Source organism: Sander lucioperca, chromosome 9 (genome assembly GCF_008315115.2).
Source record: "Sander lucioperca isolate FBNREF2018 chromosome 9, SLUC_FBN_1.2, whole genome shotgun sequence".
Lineage (NCBI taxonomy): Eukaryota > Metazoa > Chordata > Actinopteri > Perciformes > Percidae > Sander > Sander lucioperca.
Window position 1 is genome coordinate 38,473,934 of NC_050181.1, and position 21,928 is coordinate 38,495,861.

Sequence of the window (21,928 nt, forward strand, 5' to 3'; positions counted from 1 at the left end):
GTCACAAGAACAAAATACCTTACACAATTTCTACACAAATACATGCACATATACATTTAATATTTCAATTTTAATACAACATTTGGAGCTACATTCTTTTTTTGTGAACTGCAATTCTTTTAATACTGTTTTAAGTTTCTGGAACACGTGGGTGTGTTTATCAATATCTTAGACAAGTAAATGAGTCCAATGAACTGCAAATGCCCACAGAGATGTAGGAATCCCACATTTTTGCATGTTAGCATTGCACTTCTTAGTCTCAGTTTTGTGTGGGTCTGTACATGCAGTCCCACTCTCTCTCAAGTTGTTAAAAGTGACTGACCCTCTATGCAGTGATTTATGGCTGTGACCTTGCTTTGCTGTAATTAAGGATGATTAAAACGTGCACAATGTTTTACACTGATTAATGGAGCGACTGTGTTGCAGAGTTGCTGAAAGCAAAACATCCTATCTATCTTTATATTTATATAAAGATAGATATTTATATATTTAGTCTGTGTCGGTTTCTATGCAGTTTTTTTAAAGATTTTTTTTGTGGGCATTTTAGGCCTTTATTTTATAGGACAGCTGAAGACATGAAAGGGGAGAGAGAGGGGGATTGACATGCAGCAAAGGGCCGCAGGTCGGAGTCAAACCCGGGCTGGCTGCGTCGAGGAGTAAACCTCTATATATGGGTGCCCACTCTACCAACTGAGCTATCCAAGCACCCTCTTTGTGCAGTTTTGATCAATCAATCTATCAATCAGATTAGACTTCTCTACATCCGTTGTCAATGGTGAATTGACTTCTGCAGAGTATATCTGCAGAGACAGGTTACTAGAAGGTTTGACGGAGCAGGCCGCAGGATCTGCCTTCCAGTCACCTGTTCTACCAGTGACAGCAAGGCCCCGGGAACGATAAGTATGACAGATTGGCCTCCCACAGTCTGCTGGTTCACAGGGGAGGAAGCATGGAGGGGGGGCAAAGGGGAAAGACTGGAAAATATTCCAGTGAGCCCAGTGGTACTCCATCCTCAGCCAAATACTACCTGGGACGAGGGTTAGGATTGGATTAGTCTGGATTAACAGTACAGTTCCAGGATAACTGCCTCACATCACTCTGTTCAATTCGGGAAACAATAACAACCTTTGAGCTAGCAAGCGCCACGCTGAAAAAGGCAAGTTTTGAAGAAAATTTGTATCGTGCAACAAGGCAGGCCTGCTTGGTTCTTTTGGGTAATGATTGTAAAGATTTACAAAGAATATGTTTACAGCAATTACTCTCTAACATTTACTCTCTAACATTTACTCTCTAACATTTACTCTCTAACTGGGACGTTTTAGGACCGATTGGTGAGATTGCTATGGACAAAGTACACACAGAGATACATTGATAAGAGCAAATTACATTTAACCATGTATCTAGTTAATTTAAATAGCTCACATTACTGTATTATGTAAACAGTTAACTTCATTTAATATTCTATGTGGTGTTTTCTTTTGCAGGGTGCAAATGTTCCACCAAAACAAGTTCCTTCCCGAGACTAATTTTGCAGAGCCACCGTCGCTGTGTCCGGAGCTTAGCGCCGCCCAAGACAAGATTGGTTTAAAGAAATGCAAACAAGCCAGAGCGTTTTTTCTCCTATCCTGGAATGTATGTGTGATAGAGCCAGACCTTACTTCACAGCACTGTGGAGATAGGTCTGGCAATGCAAGACTAGGATTGGATAAAAGAGTGGCCCAAGTATCTATGATGGCCACCTCACAAAGTAGAAGTAATTAAGGAAGAAACTGGACGTGTGTAAAAGAAATAAATGGTCACATAAAGTAGATGTGTGGGAAAGGCAGTAGAGTGTTGAAGGAATGGAGCGCACAGTAGGGCTTGTATCTAGTGAGACCAGCCCAAAAATACACCAGCTACCCCCTGGGGGGCCAGATAATCCTGCTTCTGAAGAACCGGGAGGGCTGGGAGCGGGCGTAGCTCAGAGACCCTGTGGAAACTAGTGATCCCACAGAGACGGAAAGAGAAAGAGAGGGAGAGTGGTTGACTAAAATAGAGGATGAGAGAGGAGGCAAGATTGTCAGATTACTTTAAATATGTGTGCATGTCAGAGGGAGACACACACACACACACACACACACACACACACACACACACACACACACACACACTCAACCTCAAAGACAAACCCCTTTGGTCAAGGTCACTAGTCCAGCGAGGGCAGCAGTCAGTATTTATCACCTTCTCACGTTACAGAACAACATTGTTCTTATTTGATTTGTCCCTAGCAAATCCTCGGGTCTGGTCAGCCATCACTCACCCTCCATGGGAGTGTTGCTGTCTGGCCGGTTGGCAAAAACCACATCCACATACTCAAGTTGCATCCTCTGGAGGGAGCCCCTTAAACCTGAAGTGAGAGGAGAGGAGAGGAGAGAAGATGTTGATCAACAACAAAAAAAACAAAACAGCCATGAGCATTGAGAATCATGAGCATTGAGCAAACCAATATTGATTCTAGCCGTTTTAACTTAAATATTTGTGATGGTGTCCAGCTCCATGTATTCAAGAGTGCTCGATTTTTTTTTCATTTAAACAATGGCATCAGGTAAAAGAACACATAAGGTGAGTTAGATCCTGGGGGACTGAAAGTCAACATGTTCATAAAAATGACAAAGTGACAGTTGACCACATGTGACTCAAGGCCCGCCAGCTGCATCTGACCTGGCACATCTTTTGATCCAGCTCGCACGTGAATCGGAGTTGTCATATTCTGTCTGGTTTACCTAGTAGGAGTCATGGTTTTGGGACTACAAGTCCCATTTGCCAAACAACTAAATATGGAATTGTATGCAATAGAAATGAAGTCTTTTTCACCTCAAATACTATTTTTTCCAAATATTAAATTAAAAAACTGTAGTAAAAATGTGTTCCTTAAACTGGTGGTGTATTCCTTGTTTCAGGCACAGTTGTTTGATGAGCCTCAGCTTGCCAGCCTCTTTCTGGAGAACATAAGAACACTGGAGATGCTCTTGCCATTGTAATATGGGTAATATCTCCTTGTGAATGTCATTTTTGCCACATGTTGTCTTTCAGAATAACAGCCTCTCTCTCGTAGATACATTGGTGGAAGTGTTGGAGAGGGATACTCTCGTGGGGAGTAAGGTGCATTTGTTTGGTGCTGTGTGGCGCTTGGCAGAGGCTCCCAGGCAGCAGCTGCAGCCCACACCCTAGAACTAATGCAGAGTGCTAATCTAATGCCCCATGAAGTGGCAAATAATGCTGTTTCTGACTATTTCATTTTATGTCTGAGTGAATGATGATGATTGACTGAGTGCTCGTTTATGAAGAAGAAAAATATCTGTGTTTTGAATACTAAGATAAGATAGACTTTATTCTCCCAGTGGTGAATTTGCCTTGGACATCACAGTGTCTGCAGTATAAAATCACAGCAAAACAAAAATACAACAGATACAATTATCCATCAATTGCACATGCCGATCTACAATATGATTATGATTATGATGATGATTATTACGATATGAACAACTCCTTGGAATTCAGCCATTGCTTGGGAGTTTAGCTACACCTGTACGTTTCCTGCTACAGTATGGCATGTTAAAATGTTTTTTGTGTTGTGACACAGCAGCACATTTCAGTACCATGAATTCAAAATGCAAACAGTTGAAATTTGACACATATAAAGTTTGGTCTCTTTCTGTTTTAATTAAAGCACGACTAGGTAACTTTTGAGAGAAGACATAACACATTCTGCCTCTTATTCTTAAGCAATAAAAGGAATTGTTTCTCAGTTCAACGCGCTCAGTGGTTTTACTGCTACAGCCTTACTTGGTCTGGTATGACCAGTAGCTTATGGTGGCTAATGTTAGCTAGGTATTGGACATTATTGAGTTAGTGTGCTGTCTTTATGATTCTTGGCCCCTTGCTCGTCCTGTACAGCTGTAGTAGTAGTTTTGCATTTAGCTCTATGTCATAACTGCCACAATTTAGCCACAGTGGCCAATTTTCAGCAAAAGTTACATATGTCTCGCTTTAAACAATTGGACTCTTTTGTGAAATAGTAAATGTGGTTGACCTACTTACACATACAAGAAGTGACTCAAAGTGAATGCAATGTTGGCCTTTTACTTGTTCAAATATGGAATTCAATACAAAATGTGGACCTTACACGTTTCTTATTATTGAAACAATAGATTGATAACTGATTAATATTCTTTAGATCTTCTGGTAATGTTACTATAAAAAATACTTAGTTGTCCCTTATGCACAGCTACAATACCATATTTTTCAGTGCATTATATTTGATTCAAAATAATTTTAAAAGGTTAATCAGTGTCAAGCTGAGTTCATACCACTATCTCAGTAGATCAAGGTAAGTAGATCAATGTGGAAAAAGCCCTGAATCTGTGCAACCGTTGATCCTTGTTACATAAATGAATGCTGTTTTGATAGGTGGTGGAGGAACCAGACAACTCAAAGCTAGAGTTGAGGATGATAAAGAGGATGATAAAAAAGACGAGAGATCAGAAAAAATTGTTGCGCTCATTTCTTTCTCTCTGGCTCAGCTTTCAGTATTTGTTGCAAGTGAATCACTGTACATCAAGGAGAGGATAAGAGATGGCAAAAAAGTGCTGTGAGCAGATCAGTCCCCATTTCACACACACAGAGAAGACCAGATGAAAGATGAAAAGCGAACACAGGAGACTGTCACAAAGGAGGACAGCAGAGTAATAGATAGACAAGTCAAAATACACTCGATTGCCGTCTCGAGTATGTGTGAGGGTGCATGGCAGATTAATGCCAGAGGCTTCATCATTGCCTGCTAATCCCAGCTGAGATATACGCTTACCCCACTGCTGTTCCAACCACTTATTCCTTCCTCTGTCATCTGCACTCCCCAGAAACACCCATTACATGGATCCTAATCCAAGCCTGCCCTGCCGTCGCGAGCAGTTTCTGCTGTCTTGTTAGCTGGGGTTTACTGGCTATGAAGGAAGTCTATTTTTGGAACTGAGAAAAGATGTTGAACAACAAAGCTATTCTACTTGCATCTGCGATGAATAATGCATTTAATTATGTGTTCTACGAAAGTCTCCTTATAACGATGAAATTGTCAAGGAATGTCTTCGTCCTGTGAGGAAAAGGGTAACTTTTAGGGGGTAACTGACATTTCCTTGCACCTCAAAGTTCATCAATGCTGATCTCTGCTATTGATCGTTAACTTTGCCAGCCCATCGTTCCTAGTAAATGTCACTCAAACAATCAAATGATTCATTGACTGACCTGTGGTGATATGTACTGTACCACTTCAGTAGTGACGGGGACACTGCAGCTTTCTCTCATGGATGCTACCTATCATCTGGACTGGCAGACTTTCCTAAGTATATCCCAATGCCATTGTTTGGGGGGAAATGTGCAGAGGCTGCGGTGAATGTTAATAACGTGGGAGAGAGCTGAGTCACTGCAGAAGGTGCATTGCGCTGTGGACTGGATGGCAAGTTGTTAGGGAAGTAAGGTGGAGCAAGCCAATGGGATGAGAGAGGTAGGTCATTAGAGAGGAGAGGAGAGGAGAGGATGCTAACTATGATACAACAGTTTCCTCAAAAAGACACCTGTAAATGTGTTACAACTGAAAAGACAAAACATCTGTCGAGGTTTGATGTATCCAAGACTAATACAACTTTCAAATTTACTGGGTGCACCTGCTGATAAAAATCAAAGAGCAGAGAGAAACACACAGACAGGGAAAAAAAGAGATAAAAGAGGGAGATTACAGGAGTGCAGCGGGGCTCCGAGTGATGGGGTGATGTGAAGGACAAAGCAGCGGAGAGGAAATCAACTTGTTACCTTCAATGATGTGCTTTCTGTTGAGCCCTCTCTCTGTCTCTGCTCTGCAACAGGAGAGAAAGGAGACACATGTATGCACGTACAAACAGCTCTCTTGAATTGGAGCAGATCATTAAACATGCCAAACAAGAGCCTGCATAACAAACAAATCACTGAAGAGAAATACACCCACTCGATCCACAGTGTACCCGCAGCTATAGAACAAACTGTGCAGTGGGTCTGTGCAGCGAGCAAACACAAGGCTTGTTGTCACCGTCTATCCTGATGGCCAGTGATTTAGCCAATGGCCTCCCAGTTAGCAGGAACATAACAAAGTACATTTACTCAAGTAGGCTGCTGTATTTTATGTACAGGTACTTGATTACTTGTAATTGATTCAATTTTCAACACATAGAGAGAAATATTAGGCTTTTAACTTCACTACATCTGACTATCTATAGTTACTAGTCATTTTTACATGCCATGATGCGAAATTCAGATAACACATTACTGAACATTTAACTAAGCTACCTAAAACATATATTATTCCTTGTATAGTAGGTGATAGTATAGTAGTTTGATCTAGCACCTCCAATCTACAACATAAACATGCCTCTTTCAGGTCAGTCATTTATAGCACTCTAAAGGAGCCATTCAGGATTTTTGATGCTTCTGTACACTGTGTAGCTAATACTTCTGTGCCTTTATTAAAGTACAGTTTTGAATGCAGGTAGCCTATTTTACTTTAAGTACACTATTGATTTGGGGCTACTTTGCAGTGCAACAAACACAAAAACTAACATTTTAAATACTGTAAGTTGTTATGGCGAACGAGTTAACAAACAATTGCCTACACCTACGGAGCCACATTAGCATTTGGTTTGGAGTCGTGTTTCTGGCTGCCGAACAAATGTAAGTTGATTGTTCATTTTTCCTTTTATATCTGTTTTGGTGTCCACTAACTCCTGAGGGAAATATCTGACTCAGTAGCTGCCAAAAGCTCCACTATGTTCACTTGCTAGTCGCTAACTTTGTCTGTCTGACATGTAGCGCTGAGCATGTAGTTTACAGTGGGTTTATCAAAGCAGTTTTTCTAAAAAAAAAAACAGCTGCCGGTTTCGTCTAAAAATTACGCTCATAAGAGTAGTGAGTCAACCAAAACAAAGACGTTGTGGGCCGTTAAACCAAAACACCTAGAAATCTCCAAAACTGTGCTTCAGTGATTTGTCAGATGCCCCACGGCCCCCACCTGTGTTCACTAAGTTACTTTCAGATTTTCCCCATGCCTGCATTTTCCTGTTCCACTTAACTTCCTTTTTTTTCTTTCTGCTCCAGTGTTTTTCTCTTTGCTCAGTTGCCTGCTATTTGTCTTCATCCTTCATTTCACACTTTCTCTTTCTGCCTCCATCCTTCCTGTGGTGTTCCAGTTAGGTTATAACAAGTACAAACACTAAAACATGCTGCCCCTCCTCCATGTCATCATGTCTTCTTACATTTTGTGCAAAAGGGTAGGGAAGTGCAATAGGGAATTAAGTGTGCAAATATCTACTGTGTGTTTGGGTGGTGTGATGCTTGACAGGCCTCTCAGGCACAGTCTCACAGCTCACTCAGCGAGGGGTTAAGTAGCTGTTCTCGAAATCTATCTGTAGTGGAGATTGATTTGGTACCGTGATGATAGTCTGAGAGGATGAGCTTAAATTAATTTTTCACAATCACACCTGGGCCATACTCTACTGATCTACATATGATACTTAAAAAGAAAACTAGAACAAGAATGTGGATTTACTTGTGGAGCGTCTACTTCCTTCAGTGCGAGCCTGAAGACTTTTAGAAACAGATGGAATGTGACTAATGCAGATTGAGAGCAGAATACTTCAGCATGAAAGAAGAAGCAGATACGATTCTTGGGAGTTTGGCAAGAAAGCTGAAGAAGGGTTTGAAGGGAAGCAAGAGGGGGTGAGAACATGGCCATGTTGAAATGCATGTGTGTGTCACTCATTTTTCTAGAGTGTCGTCTATGTCTGTGCTTCTGTAAATTTTCCAAAATGGTCGATGCCACGTCACGCTCTGTGGCTAATGTTTTAACGTGCAGCCTGTTGTTAGTCCAAACATCTGAGGAGGAAAACACACATGCTGGACACCTCACACACACACACACACACACACACACACACACACACACACACAGTGCGTTTCACTATCTTTGTGGGGACCCGTCATTGACATAATGCATTCCTTAGCTCCTTACCCTAACCTTAACCATCACAACTAAATGCCTAACCTTAACCCTTACCCTAACCCTAACCATAACCTAATTCTAACCCTAATCCTAAAACTAAGTCTTAACCCTCAAACAGCCCTTTAAAGCATTTTGGCCCCACAAAGCTGTCCGGACCCCACAAGTATACTGGACTCCCGGTTTTTGGACCCCACGAATATAGTTAAACAGGACTACACACACACACACACACACACACACACACACACACACACACACACACACACTTACTTTCCTCCCCAGTAGAGCTTTGTGGTGATCACCAGGCTGGATCTCCTGAGGGAAGACAGACACACACACACACACATCAAAAGGCCATAAAAAAGACTTTAAAGCTGTTCTCAAAAAGATGCCTGTGTGTCAGTATGTCCATGTCTGCATGTGTGCATGGACATGCAAGGGTTCTCCAGTGACTTTCTATCCTGCAGCGTGAAATGGCAGATGGGCAGCACTCCTTCATCAAATGTGTAACTTATCTAGTATGAAGAAACGAAGAAAACGAGATAACTCCCTCACTATAAAATCCCCCATGCTTGAACGATTAATAATTTAAAACAGAGCCAGAGTTGACGTGAGGGCAGGCAGAGATACACACAACTGAGTCTTACCACTGCAATGTGGCTGTGCATGCAGTATAGATGTATGAAACTGATCTTTTCTGTGGTGCAGATACAAGCTCACACTCACCAGCAGCTGCTTGCTATTCAACTGTGAGCCACAGGCATGAGTACATTTTATGCTTTTACTTGGTTATATTTAGGTAGGAGATTTCAGTGAATTAGCATTTACAAACTGCCAAGAAAGATGACATGGATACATATTCTGCACTTTCCACTTTCCACCTTCTCAATTCACAATGTACAATGCAGACATACACGAACATGTTAAGCACAAGCATATTGCACACAGCCAACATGTGGCCAAAATTGTTGAGCCCTTCATTTCAATAAAAGGAAATTTTAATGCTGTAGCATACAATGATATTTGACACCAGTGGTTCCCGAACCTGGGGTCAGGACCCCCCCAAGGGATCCTAACATAAATCTGAGGGTTCACAAGATAATTGAAGGGATGAGAAAGAAAACATATTTCTGTTACACAAAGTCAAGTTCATTTTCATCCATGCTAGCGGCATGGCTATATACAGTAGATGGAAATGTGGGTCTGTCGATTTGTCCACCACTTGCTAATTAGCATATGTTAGCATGCTAACGTGGTAAACGTTATATCTGTTAAGCATTAACATGTTAGCATTGTCTAAGTACAGCTTCACAGAGATTGCTTCATTTTAAATTATGAGCCAAAAATGATGGGGACAACTGTGCTAGACAATAGCATACTTCCACCTTTGTGGCAACAGTTTCCTTAAGGCCCTTTGCTCTTCCAACATTACAGTGCCACCATGTTTTTTTTGCGTTTCTGTGGAATAAATTGGAACATCAACACTGAGCCAGGCTTTACCACCCAACATCACATAACATAACCCTAACCCTCACTAATGCTCGTGTAGCTGAATAGTAGCAAATCCCTTCAGCCTCAGAAGACTGCATGCATTTAAAAAAAAAAAAAAAAAAAAAAAAGATGCTAACATATAGGTGCTTTTTTTTTTTGGCCTGTCCCATAGGCCTACTTTTGGCCGTGTAGTGGATACGCACATGCACAATCTAAAACCTATTCATGGTACACATTTAGAATATTTAGAGACTGTACTTTACCTCCAGCACTTTTTCTTGATGATGTTTCCGAGGATTATCTCTGCTCTTTAAAGAAAAAAATACACAAGGGGATGATGAGATTATATCTCAGGCTGCCATTTTTTTATGAGCATGTAAGCGTGACTGTTATCTGCCACCAACTGCAGCTTGAATACCTGATTAAAAATCAGCAGGAGTACAAGATAAAGAATAAGCGCCTGTATTGTATGCCTGATTTTCACCAGCAACCTTGAAATTACTATTCAGCCCCATACATCTACAGATTGTCCCGCATTATTCAGCGAGACAAATGTCCAGGCCTATAAAGTTAGATTGAGCTGTGAAAATAATGAGGAGCCTCCAGTGATATTTGACAGAATAAGATTATGTAAATCTACCTTTCGTTTTGGGACTGCAGGTGAATAATTTATGGTCCTATGGGGAAAAAGGCTGACAAGGCCAGAAAATCGCTCTGTGGCTATGTGAGATAGATAAAAAGTCTGAGACATCACTCACTTCCCCCCGGAGTAAACTTCAGCCGTGTCGAACAGGTTGACCCCACTCTCATAGGCGATAGTCATCAGCTGCTCTGCCACCTGACACAGAAAAGAAAGGTTTCCCCTCCAGTGTGGTGCAACAGACGACTATAAATATTACCTACCCAAAATTACACTTAAAAAAGGATTGGCTGGAAAATTTTCCTGAAGAAGCTCAAGGAGGGTAAATCTCTTTTCCATTGAGATATACCTCATCAAGAAAACTGTAATGGCTGCTTGTTGATTAAAGTTGTTTACTGCTCAATATATTTCCCAGACTATTTTGACCTAGTTCTTGTGCCTGCAGTTTATTCAGAGCCATACATGGGGAGCCTAATTTTGTCAGGATTGTCAAGGCTTTCTCTTTCTGTACTAGGTTTTGTTTTGGTGAGTTTGTTTGTGTCTCTTAGTCCCAGTGGAAAACATGCAGTGATGAGCTGTCTCCAATTCAATGGCTTCCCCCCTTCAAGGCCGGATAAAGGCACTGGAAGAGGTCTTCTGCTTCAAAACTTGTGACAGGGAGGAATAAGACCTTACAACTTGGCCTTGGTAGAACCAACAGGGACTTAACACTTAATTATTACTAGAATGATTACTGTGGTCTACTCACACTATTTAACATCCACTAAATTGCTCCCAAATTGGGGGTTGTAAACTGCAACAAGTGCTCACCAGTTGTATTTGCAGGGTCTAAAATAATGAAAGCCAACATCTGCTCATGAGCTGCGATGAAATTGGACACGTAGCTTACCTCATCAGAGATCTGACCTCCAAATGTTACCCATGTGCCTGTGGAAGGAAACATCAATGTCAAAGTTTTGGACCAAACAAAAAAACGTGCAAGACCTTTTGCATTAAAAAATAAGCTCACAAACGTTTTAGTGGTGCATTAATTATTACTTTGATATTTTGGCATGGACACATGACAAAACACCCCCGCCCTAAAGCCATCACAGCCAAATGTCAGGGTTGAGTGTTTCAGATTGAAAGAAAACATGCCGTATGAGTTTCTTATGAGAAAGCTACTATGTGCAGAATTTTTATGTGAAACAAAGTGTAGCAGCTTTAGGTGTTTGTTCCTTTGAGGGAATTATTGCATGTGCGTACATTATGCTTGTGTTTGCTTCAATTTCCTCATTCTTTCCACAGTTTGGTGCAGACAGACATGGAAACAGTTTTAAGTGAAATTCTGTTTTCTTGTTCCATTCTACAGAGAAAAGAGGTGGGGAGGTATCACTGCATTTTGAGTAGACAAATTATCGTTTGTCCTCCAGCTCTGACAGTTACTTGGATTCATATTTATGTATTATTCTTTACTTCCTCGTTTTCCTCTCATCATTTTAAAAGCTCAACTTCAGAGATACCCTTCATTAAGGGAAGTCTGTTGTATGCTTCTTTATCCTGCCCGTAACCTTTCTTTTTCTCATTCTTTCCTTCTGGTCTAAAACGGGTTGCTGCGTGCAGACAGACAGTCAACACCTGTCTTTTGCCAAAAGCTAAAAGAGGCTTGATAAGTAATATCAGTAAACTCCCTTACTCAGGGTTCAGATTTAGTCTAAGGCCATGTAACAGGTCCTCTTACAGTTGCCACACACAAGTGAATACACATGACTGTGCATATACACGCACATGCATAGACTGCAATGATGTACTGTATTATTATACTTTCTCTAAAAAGAAGCAATTATGCCTCTGTTCTTCCTCCAACAGCATAGGCTGAACACTGTCAACATACTTAAAGGGATACATTGCTGATTTTAAATCAGCTCTGTGTCATGTTTGTGTGAGCAGTGTGTTTAGATGAACGATGTTTGGCTTCCCTTCGAGGCGCCAGTGCACGGAGCTCAGAGCAGCTCCTCCAGATGATGCGAAACACCTCTGCTGCTCCGAGCTCCTTGCGTTGGAGCCATAGAGGGAAGCTTTGATATGAAGCTACGACCAGCAGCCGATTATCTTAGCTTAGCATAAAGATTGGAAACAGGGAATCCGGTAGCTGTAGGTTACAAAATCTACCAGAACCTCTAAACCTCACCAATTACCATGCCATGGTGAGTTTGTGTAATCCGTACAAATGCAGAGGTATAAAAACAGTGACAATTAGCCCGGAGTCTCGTCATCACTGTGAGGTTGCTCAAGGGCACTGCCACATGGCCGAGGCATGCAAATATTGAGGCTTAAAACATATTCCTTTAAGTTCAAGGATCGTTACCTCTTTACTATTCCTTCCTGCTGCTGAATGTGATGGCGCTAAATCTTTAAAATAAATCACTACAGGCATGATTTACTAACTTATTCACAGATTTTTTCATCGTTCAGTATCTGCTGGGCCTGGGCAGCACTGCATCATTCCTTTGCTTTTTCAAGTTATTTTATCCTCAGAGACATCAAGCGACTTGGCACACACACGCTGCAACACAGTATACACACATATAAAGATCTAACCAACACACACACACACACACACACACACACACACACACACACACACACCGGTTTGTTTCACTATCTTTGTGGGGACCTGTCATTGACATAATGCATTCCCTAGCCACTTACCCTAACCTTAACCATCACAACTAAATGCTTAACCTTAACCCTTACCCTCACCCTAACCATAACCTAATTCTAACCCTAATTCTAAACCCAAGTCTTAACCCTCAAACAGCCCTTTAACCTTGTGGGGTCCAGCATTTTGGCCCCAGAAAGTTGTCGGGACCCCACAAGTATACTGGGCTCCTGGTTTTTGGACCCCACAAATAGAGTTAAACAAGCCCACACACACACACACACACACACACACACACACACACACACACACACACACACACACACACACGAGAGAGATCTATTAAATAAATCAGTCATATCAAGATGAATGAGAGTATTTACCCTCTGGTGTGCATTGGATATGTGTGGCAATTAAGCAACTTGTTTGTTGAAACCAGTGCAATTGATTAAATATTAACAGGAAAAATATTAACACTCTGCAAACAGTTGTGTTGTCTCTGATGACTCTCCATAAGTATGAACAATGCATGAGGTTCAAAATAGGGTGAAATAATATAATGAAATTTAAAACAGTACCCCCTTCTGCTTGGCTCTTTTACTGGCTCAAAATTCTCTCCACACACACACACACACACACACACACACACACACACAGATGAGTTGAGTTTGCAAATGAAATTAGTAGACATTTGCCTCTAATGCAAATTAAATGTACTCACCGAGCCCCAGACAGGAGACACGCAACCCAGATTTCCCCAGGTTCCTATGAAGAAAAACAGACTATGATTTTTTTTAAACAGCGTTGTTTAGGCTCAAGATCAGTTGACATCAGTCAAATGTGATCACAATTACTGTGTTGCTGTACTTTGTTTCGGGCACACAAAGATTTTCTGCCTAAACAAAGCCCAAAAAAATCGATATCGTTTCCATATGATAACTTGAGAGCAGCAACAGCAATTTTGCTATTGTGGAGCTTAGGCAAAAAAATAAATCAATTCATCAATCAATTGTAACTGCAGTATGCAGGGTTTACTGTAATAATAACAATCTAGGTAGCTTGTCATGTTTGATCAAGAGGAGAATGTGAGGGTCACCTGTATCACATGATCACACTGTATCACATATCAACATGAATCAGAATTGAGATATTACAGGGGGGAGGACAGTTAATTTATTCCATCAATATGGATCCCACCTTTTCTGGAAAAAAAGGATGGCCCTCTAAAGAACTTGAAAAATATATTCTACTCATAACCAAAAAATCCAATTGCTGTTTATCAAATGTTGCCCTTTGTTTCTCCCCCGCCTCATCCCTCACTCAATTGCTTCTTCTTTTATCCCGGAGCCTTCGACATCCTTCTGCAGCACGGAGCATTTCAGTCCTAAGGCTTTTTACAGCTATTGTCTTACCCACAAAATGCAGACAACCATGCTCGCTTTCAAGCACTGTGGTTGTATCATATCAGCTTTTCTCAAGCTAGCTCCTCACATGCACACTCTTTCTACCCCTGCTATCCCTCTGCCTATTCACTGTGCAATGGTACACCTTCTGATATACAGTTAATTTACATCCAGCTGATCTACGGCAATGTAATACAGCACTTTTGGCTCTCATTACAGTAACGCGATGGAAGAGAAACTAAAGAGTTCCTGCCACCCTCGACTCAGAGTCTCAGCGCTCCACTTCACATCTAGTTTTTCAATCTGTGCCACATCATGTCCAACTGAGAGGGGAACTCATGTGGTGCAAGTGTTTAATGACTTAACACCAGTGATAACTGTAAGAGCAGATTGTTCTCCCTCCAGACACCACAGGTGTGCTCCCACAGTGATGTGTGTGGACTGTAGGAAAAAGAAAACTGCGTCAAGGTGATGCACAGCCCTGCGAGGGCAGCCATCTGATAGAGGAAACGATTTGAAGCAAAACGCTGTGAAATTGAGACACATTCGTTTGACAGAACCATCAAGGCCACATGCACACGCAGAGCCACTGATATCACACGCAACACTCTTCAACTTGGGAGGAGAGTATGTTCAAATACGTACTTCTTGACACAGAAGCAACCTCCAATTAGGGTCTGAGGCATGGACGTGCACAGTAGAGGATGGATACCCGACCGGAGCCCGATGGGACACGACGGGACCTGACGGGACCTGACGGGACCTGACGGTACCCGACGGGCCGGGCTGGGTTCGGACAGATATTTAGAAATGATGTTCGGGTTCGGGTCAGGCTCAGTCACATCAGCGCGATAAGGCATTGAACATTTTAAATTTAAAACATATTATGTAGGTACTGCGCACCTGTGTTAATGTGCGCTTGTTGCCCCGTGTGCGCTAATGTGCTCATCTGTTGACATTTCCGAATGCCTTCCTACAGTTGCTTAATAAAAGCGGGCTTTCCACACAAACAAACGTACATGTGTCATTAGTATGAGAAGAAAATGAGATTTTAACTGGGGCTCAGGTCGGGCTCGGACATAAATATCTTAATGCCTGTCGGGCTCGGGTCGGGTTTGGTTACTGCTCGGTCAGACGCGGGCTGGGCTCAGACAGAAAAATGCAGCCCAATCCGCACTCTAGTGCACAGACATTTTGGGCGGCAGGGGCTCAAGGAAAAAAAAGGCCTAATAGTTAATAAATAATTATTTATTTTAAATTTAAACAAAACGTTAAATATATTAACACAACTCTGACTACCTTACTAATTTTTCTTATTTACCTCAAAATAGATTTAATAAATACTCAACCAAATAATCAGTTCACACAGAGACTTTTTAGTATTCACCAGATTAATCACAAACTACGGTGGCCGACAGGGGCAAACGCCCTACAACTTAAGAAAACACACGCAAATAGACAAAACACAAGCAAATTAAGAAAACAACTTCATTAATTTGACAACACATGTGCAGCATTCAGCAAACGCGCTGCAAATGCACACAACACAACCAAATACATAAACGCAGTGCAACCACACACAACACAACCAAATACGTAAATGCGCTGCAAATATGAAACGATGCAAAAAGAAAAGCACACAAACCCAGAAAACAAATGCAACAAAAAAACGCTGCATCCAGATTACACAACGGAAGTTCTCCAGACCCCTAAGGGGAGCAGCTAAGTGGAACAGCTTGATTTTCGACCCCACGGGGAGAGAGCGCTCTGCCTTTTTATTAGAGTCGGGTATGGCTGCAGCCTGGAGAACTCCATAGACTGTATATTAAATTCATATTATTATTATTATTAATAACATAATATATTAATAATATACAGTATATGCTCCCGTCTCATGCCCTCCCGGCTGGTGCTGTCCCCGAGCTTCGGCTTTTCAAAATAAAAGCTTGCGTCTGGTCCGCTATGTCTTTGTGCTTTGGTGTGTTGGATGTTTGTGAACTAAACAGTACGCCAATCATGCTAATGAATACAATAACTTTTTCAGCAGATGTCTTACTTATAACATGTTGGAGTTAGCAAAGCAGTTTTGTGTTTATATGTGCGGGCGGGATTTATTCAGTTTGACGGTAAATTGGCTGGTTTACTAAACAGGGAGGGACTATAAATCCTGTCTGTTTTTTGTATTTCAAGAGCGAATTGCTCCACAGTATGAATACAGATTGATCACTTATTTTGTTGGTAACCGTTGTTGTATAATCACAATATTACACTTGAGGAGGCCTATAGCCTACTTCAGTAATGCGCCTTTTGGACCTCGAAATTAAACCCTCTCATGTAATATGGCTTAAACAAACGTCAACGTTAAACGTTTGCGTGCTTTTCTTTTTGTATTGTTTTTTATTTGCAGTGCGTTTATGTATTTGGTTGTGTTGTGTGCATTTGCAGCGCGTTTGCTGAATGCTGCACGTGTTGTCAAATTAATTAAGTTGTTTTCTTAATTTGCTTGTGTTTTGTCTATTTGCGTGTGTTTTCTTAAGTTGCAGGGCGTTTGCCCCTGTCGGCCACCGTAACAAACAGCAAAGGAAACTCTGCCACAATGTGCATGTTTTTTATGCTACTAGTTTCAAGTATATCTTTAGAATAAGTGACTGCATCAAGGAGAGGGACATCTTTTGGGAATATTGGAATAAATAACACTACAAAAAATCTTTTTGAAAAATCTTCACACTAAACTGAAAAAGGCTGTTGCTGCAATTTTGTCAATTTTTCAAGAAAAAATACTGCACCAATAATGAAGAAACACTGTTATTATTAAATGAGGAGCCTACGATCAAAATGATGAAGTTACTGTTTAATGCAGGACACTTTTTTCATGTTTTGGTCAATTTAGAGATTTTGATCTATTTTGCTTCCATGTCTTTTTTTACTCTAATGGAAATAAAATCTCCAAAATACACATTTAGATGGTATTTGTTTAAGGCTGTATCTGTAGATTGCTTCTAAAGTAATCTACATATTTAAACCTAACATTTAAGGGGAAAAGACTCTTAACTCATTAACTGGGGAAGTTCTGTGGTGATGTGTTTTAGTTATTTTGTTTATCCTATTCACCTGCAGGGCCTTGTCTTATGTATGCATATTAGCGCATTTTAATTAGTTAACGCCTAATTTGCATATACATATGGCAATTGTAATGACGTTATTGGACACAGATTTTACTGTAGCTGTTCCAACCCAGTCTCACGGCAGGTCGTGAAATGGTCACGTAATTTAATCTATTGATTCGTGTACACAGACACGTTTCTCTCGTTTTTTTCATGATGGTCAGCACGTTTTTTAAACTAATGTATTTAGAGCGACTACGGTAGTGAGCAGTACAAAAGGCCGAAAATCCACGTAGGGAGGCTGGTTGGGGTGGTGGATGGGTCAAACAACACAGGACTTTCACCCCAGAGATGTCACGTTTCCTAAACCCAACTGTCCCATTCTTCTTTTACTAAACCCAACCGTCACACCTACGTCACGGAATTTTCGGCGATCGTGTTCATTTCACGGCCGAATGACCCATTGAAATACATTAGTTTAAAAAACGTGCTGACCATCACAAAAAAAACGAGATAAACGTGTCCATGTACACAAATCAATAGATTAAAAATGACGTGACATTTTCACGAACTGCCGTGAGACTGTGTTGGCTGTTCACCTGGAGTGTCTCCATTAAGTACAGTACATTAGTCTGTAGGGCCATGATGCCTCAGCTAAACCTTAGCTAACTTATTACATAAGCTAGTAGCTCATGCAATGTTAGCAAGATACAAGTTAACTTTTTTTGTCTTTCAGCTAGCTGTAAACTTGAGGCACAATCCTCAGACACTGAGGAATGAAGCTGTAAGAAATGCCAGCAGTGGTTTTCTCGTGCCTGACAACTCATGGCCTGTGCCCATCGAGCTGAAGGCAGACTAATCCCAGCCCTCAGCCAATTCAATTAGGCGTTCAACATGGGGAAGCATCAGTCATCGTGTCAGTAGTTCAGCTGAGCTGCCGAGATAAAGGAGGAACACATATAAAGGGAAGTGTTTTAATATAATGACTTGATGTGATACATCTATGGATTCTTTGATGTCTTGTGTAATTAAGGCACTGATGACAGAATGACAGGAGACAGATCTCTCTGCAGTCACAAATCGTGGGATGTGTTCTGGTCTCTGGTCTCTGATATGGTGGAGGAGTTTGAATATTGTATCCTCTTCCTCTCTGATGTATTATAGTGTGGGGGGTTCTGATCCATGAAAGTGTGGGGGAAGGGCAGTACTGTAGGTTAGAAGTGTGAGACTGACTGAATCTATGTGTGTGTTCAGCCGGGAGGTTATTGAGGACAAACCGCGTTGATGATGAGGAATATTCACTGCTGCATTCATTGCAAGTCACTCTGGGTAAAGCATCTGCATGCTTAAAGCCTGGAATCATTGTAAATTGTACATACATTTGCCTTGGGTCTTAATTGATGTTTACAGTGGCACCTTGATGCATACTATCTCCACAAAAAAAAACAAGCTTGCAAGAATGTTCCATTTCCAAATATAGCTGGCTGTCCTTGGACAATTGCTAACTTTGTTTTTGGAGATCCTCCATAAGCTATATTTGCAGTGTTTGTGAGATGCTGTAAATGCATACAGGATGCCTTAATGATAGGAGAAGAACAGAGCTGACGCTCAGCTGGCGGAAAATCCGCCTCACTGCTGTATTCTTGTCTCCAGTGAAGCAGCAGCATCGGCCATACCTGATTATTAACCACACAGATGGCTAATAACACATTAAAAGATCTGTTCAGGTCTGGAAAGGGGGTGCCAGCAGAGGTACGCCGCTAAAGAAGCTAATGATTCAGGGGATTACAGTATGGCATGTACAACACAGGAAAGAAAATTAATAACTGTGTTTAGGAGAAAATGGGTGCTTGTGAGCATGTGGGAGAGACAAATAGGGTAGTTAGGATACAGAGGCACAAGTTCTTTATATATTGTATCGTAAATGGTAAACACACACACACACACACACACACACACACACACACACACACACACACACACACACACACACAACTAAGGAAAGGAAAGGACAACTTGTCTCTACAAACCTGCACATAAACAATTTTTCAAGCCAGTTAGTGTGGCTCGGTCCCTCATGCTTGGATGGTGCCCAAAAGAAAGCCTTGAAGTAAAATGACAAATGAGTCATTTGAAAACACCCCCTCACACAAACCTGTCACCGCTTATGAAGATCCTGTGAGCTGCTACTGTATGTAGCCCATGCTATTCTTAGTGGATCCTCAGTTGAAATTTAATGAACATCTGGCTGCATTTATTGTGTAAATCTTTGGAGGAATGAACTCTTATTGTGGGAGGATTTTTCATAGATTTTTTTCCCCCGCCTGGAAAGCACTTATATGGTTTTCAAGTCACACCCGGGCATTTCTTATGATTTATTTCCTGATACTGGATTGCTCACATCAATATTTGTCAGCTAACACTTTTGTCAAGGTTTTGAGTAAACAGATAAAACTCCTCACTCGCTGGGGATTAATGTAGACTAAGCAAACCCACACAAGCCAACCTTGATGGGCGGAGGGATTAGACAACGCCCACCTCCTCAGTTCCCACCGCTCTTCTGATGGCAACCATACTGTTGTAATCAAAATAATTCAGTGCAGGGTAGAAAGGCTGGTCATATTCCAAAAATATCAAAGCCAGGGTCTGTGTGGTCGGGAAGAAAGTAGGGAAGTGAAATCAAGCACTTTGAGGGGGGAAAAGAATAGATTTGCAGACTTGCAAGGGAAAAATATCACTGATGAAGCTTAAATGGCTGAATCTTTACCAATGACAGAAGAAGGGAAAGGGATGAAGAAGAGCAGGAAAAAAGAGTGTTAAAAAGAGAGACAGAAACCAAGAGCCACTAGTAACAGACTGAGACTTGCAGAGTTGTAAGTCCAAGCCCCAGGTCTAAGCAGATCACACGCCCTCTCCAAATGAGGCATTCTATATGACACAGAATGGGAAATAGGAAATGACAGCTGGCTCCCTAGAGGGCTCTGCACAATGCGCATGTTTGTATAGTGTGTGTGTGTGTGTGTGTGTGTGTGTGTGTGTGTGTGTGTGTGTGTGTGTGTGTGTGTGTGTGTGTGTGTGTGTGTGTGCGTGCGCAATACAGAGCCAGAGTCTGAACATGACTTTGTGCTTTGTTTTTCCACAGGGCCAAAGTCGACATTGTTTCAGGTTTTTTTTTTTTTTTTCTTAATTTTTTATTCAGTATACACAGACTCTCTTATGCATACACTATTTTATTTTGGTAGGTATTAAAAGGCTATTCAAAACAGTCATTTGACATGTGTTTTCCCAAACCAATGAGTAGAGAATCTCACACAGAAAAACTGTATTTTCGGCAGAGACACATGATTGAAGCTAGTGGCCTGTGGGTTGATCCCGTATTGAAAAACATGTGGGCAGATCTGAAGTGGTTGATTCAGAGCGTTGCAATGTGGAGAATAAAAATCATGTCACGATAACTGGAAAACCTTCATACAGTACTAGTAGAAAGTATGTGACAGTATTTATTTAGGTTTAGTTTCTGTTCACTGGCATGCGTCGAAATGAAGAAGTCAAGTCATTTTCAACTGCATTGTCATGGATCTTAGACATGATTCTGGAGGAAATCAGACGTAGTAGTTGCTTTGTTATACTACAAAGCAATTATGATATTATAGAAGCCCTCGGTATGATAACAATAATAAAAAATAAATGTTAAATATCGAGACATATCTTGCCAAGCCTGAAGTTCTGATGCAAACTAGATTTTTGTTAAACCTCGCAGCATTTCTGTAAGGTCAGTTTCTGTTTTCAGTGACATTTGACGGGTAATGTTTATCTGATTATTTGATGTTTTACCTTTTTCAGCCAAGCCACCAAGCATGGTTTCGTAATTTACACGTCATTATATTCAATTGGTAAATGGTAAATGGACTTGTGTTAAGCTGTTCTGTCTGTATATACAGTATCTGTGTTTAAAGGACCCCCTCAAAAATGAGATGCTACATCCCAAGGGGCTATCCTTTCAATACAATTCACAATTCAATTCACTTCCGACACTCTAAGCACGTTATACTACATGACACATTCACCCTATTCACACACACATGGCAGAGGCTGCCATGCAAGGTGCCAATCTGCTCATCAGGATCTAATCTAATCATTTGCACACCGATGGCACAGCCTTCTCAGCATTTTGGGGTTCATTATTTTGCCCAAGGACACTTCGACATGCGAACTGACATGAGGACCAGTGCTACAGTTATAGACACGCCGCCGTGTTTTCTTTCAGCTTTATCACTTCAATAATATTTTGATTACATTAGGTTTATGGAGGCCACTTAAGGAGAAAAGGTCAAAATTGCATTTGTAAAGCAACACTATTATACAACCATTATGGTCACAGACAACCATTTTAGTTGTGACCTTTAATTAAAATGCTAAATCTATGCAAAACATCTGGGCTGTTTGGGGCAAATCTTATCCTTGGGGGCTTGTTTGGACATTAGGCAGAATGGAGCTCCACGCTACAAGGCTCCTGTTGTGCAACACCCTGGCTCATATTATTAGAACCATACATCACAGCAGAACGGAATATGACCTGAATGATGT

At 41.2% G+C, this 21,928-nt stretch overlaps 1 protein-coding gene across 7 annotated transcripts in view; it reads right to left on the reverse strand.

Moving 5' to 3' along the window:
• kcnab1b (potassium voltage-gated channel, shaker-related subfamily, beta member 1 b) overlaps positions 1 to 21,928 on the reverse strand; it is a 39,671-nt gene that overhangs the window by 5,188 nt on the left and 12,555 nt on the right. For all 7 annotated transcript variants that reach the window (XM_031281355.2, XM_036005773.1, XM_036005771.1 and 4 more), the window contains 7 exons: positions 13,556 to 13,599; positions 11,083 to 11,120; positions 10,312 to 10,391; positions 9,817 to 9,861; positions 8,333 to 8,377; positions 5,845 to 5,888; positions 2,300 to 2,386 (listed from right to left, as the gene is read on the reverse strand). In XM_031281355.2, coding sequence (XP_031137215.1) covers positions 2,300 to 2,386; positions 5,845 to 5,888; positions 8,333 to 8,377; positions 9,817 to 9,861; positions 10,312 to 10,391; positions 11,083 to 11,120; positions 13,556 to 13,599 — 383 coding nt within the window. The remainder of the gene's footprint in view (positions 1 to 2,299; positions 2,387 to 5,844; positions 5,889 to 8,332; positions 8,378 to 9,816; positions 9,862 to 10,311; positions 10,392 to 11,082; positions 11,121 to 13,555; positions 13,600 to 21,928) is intronic.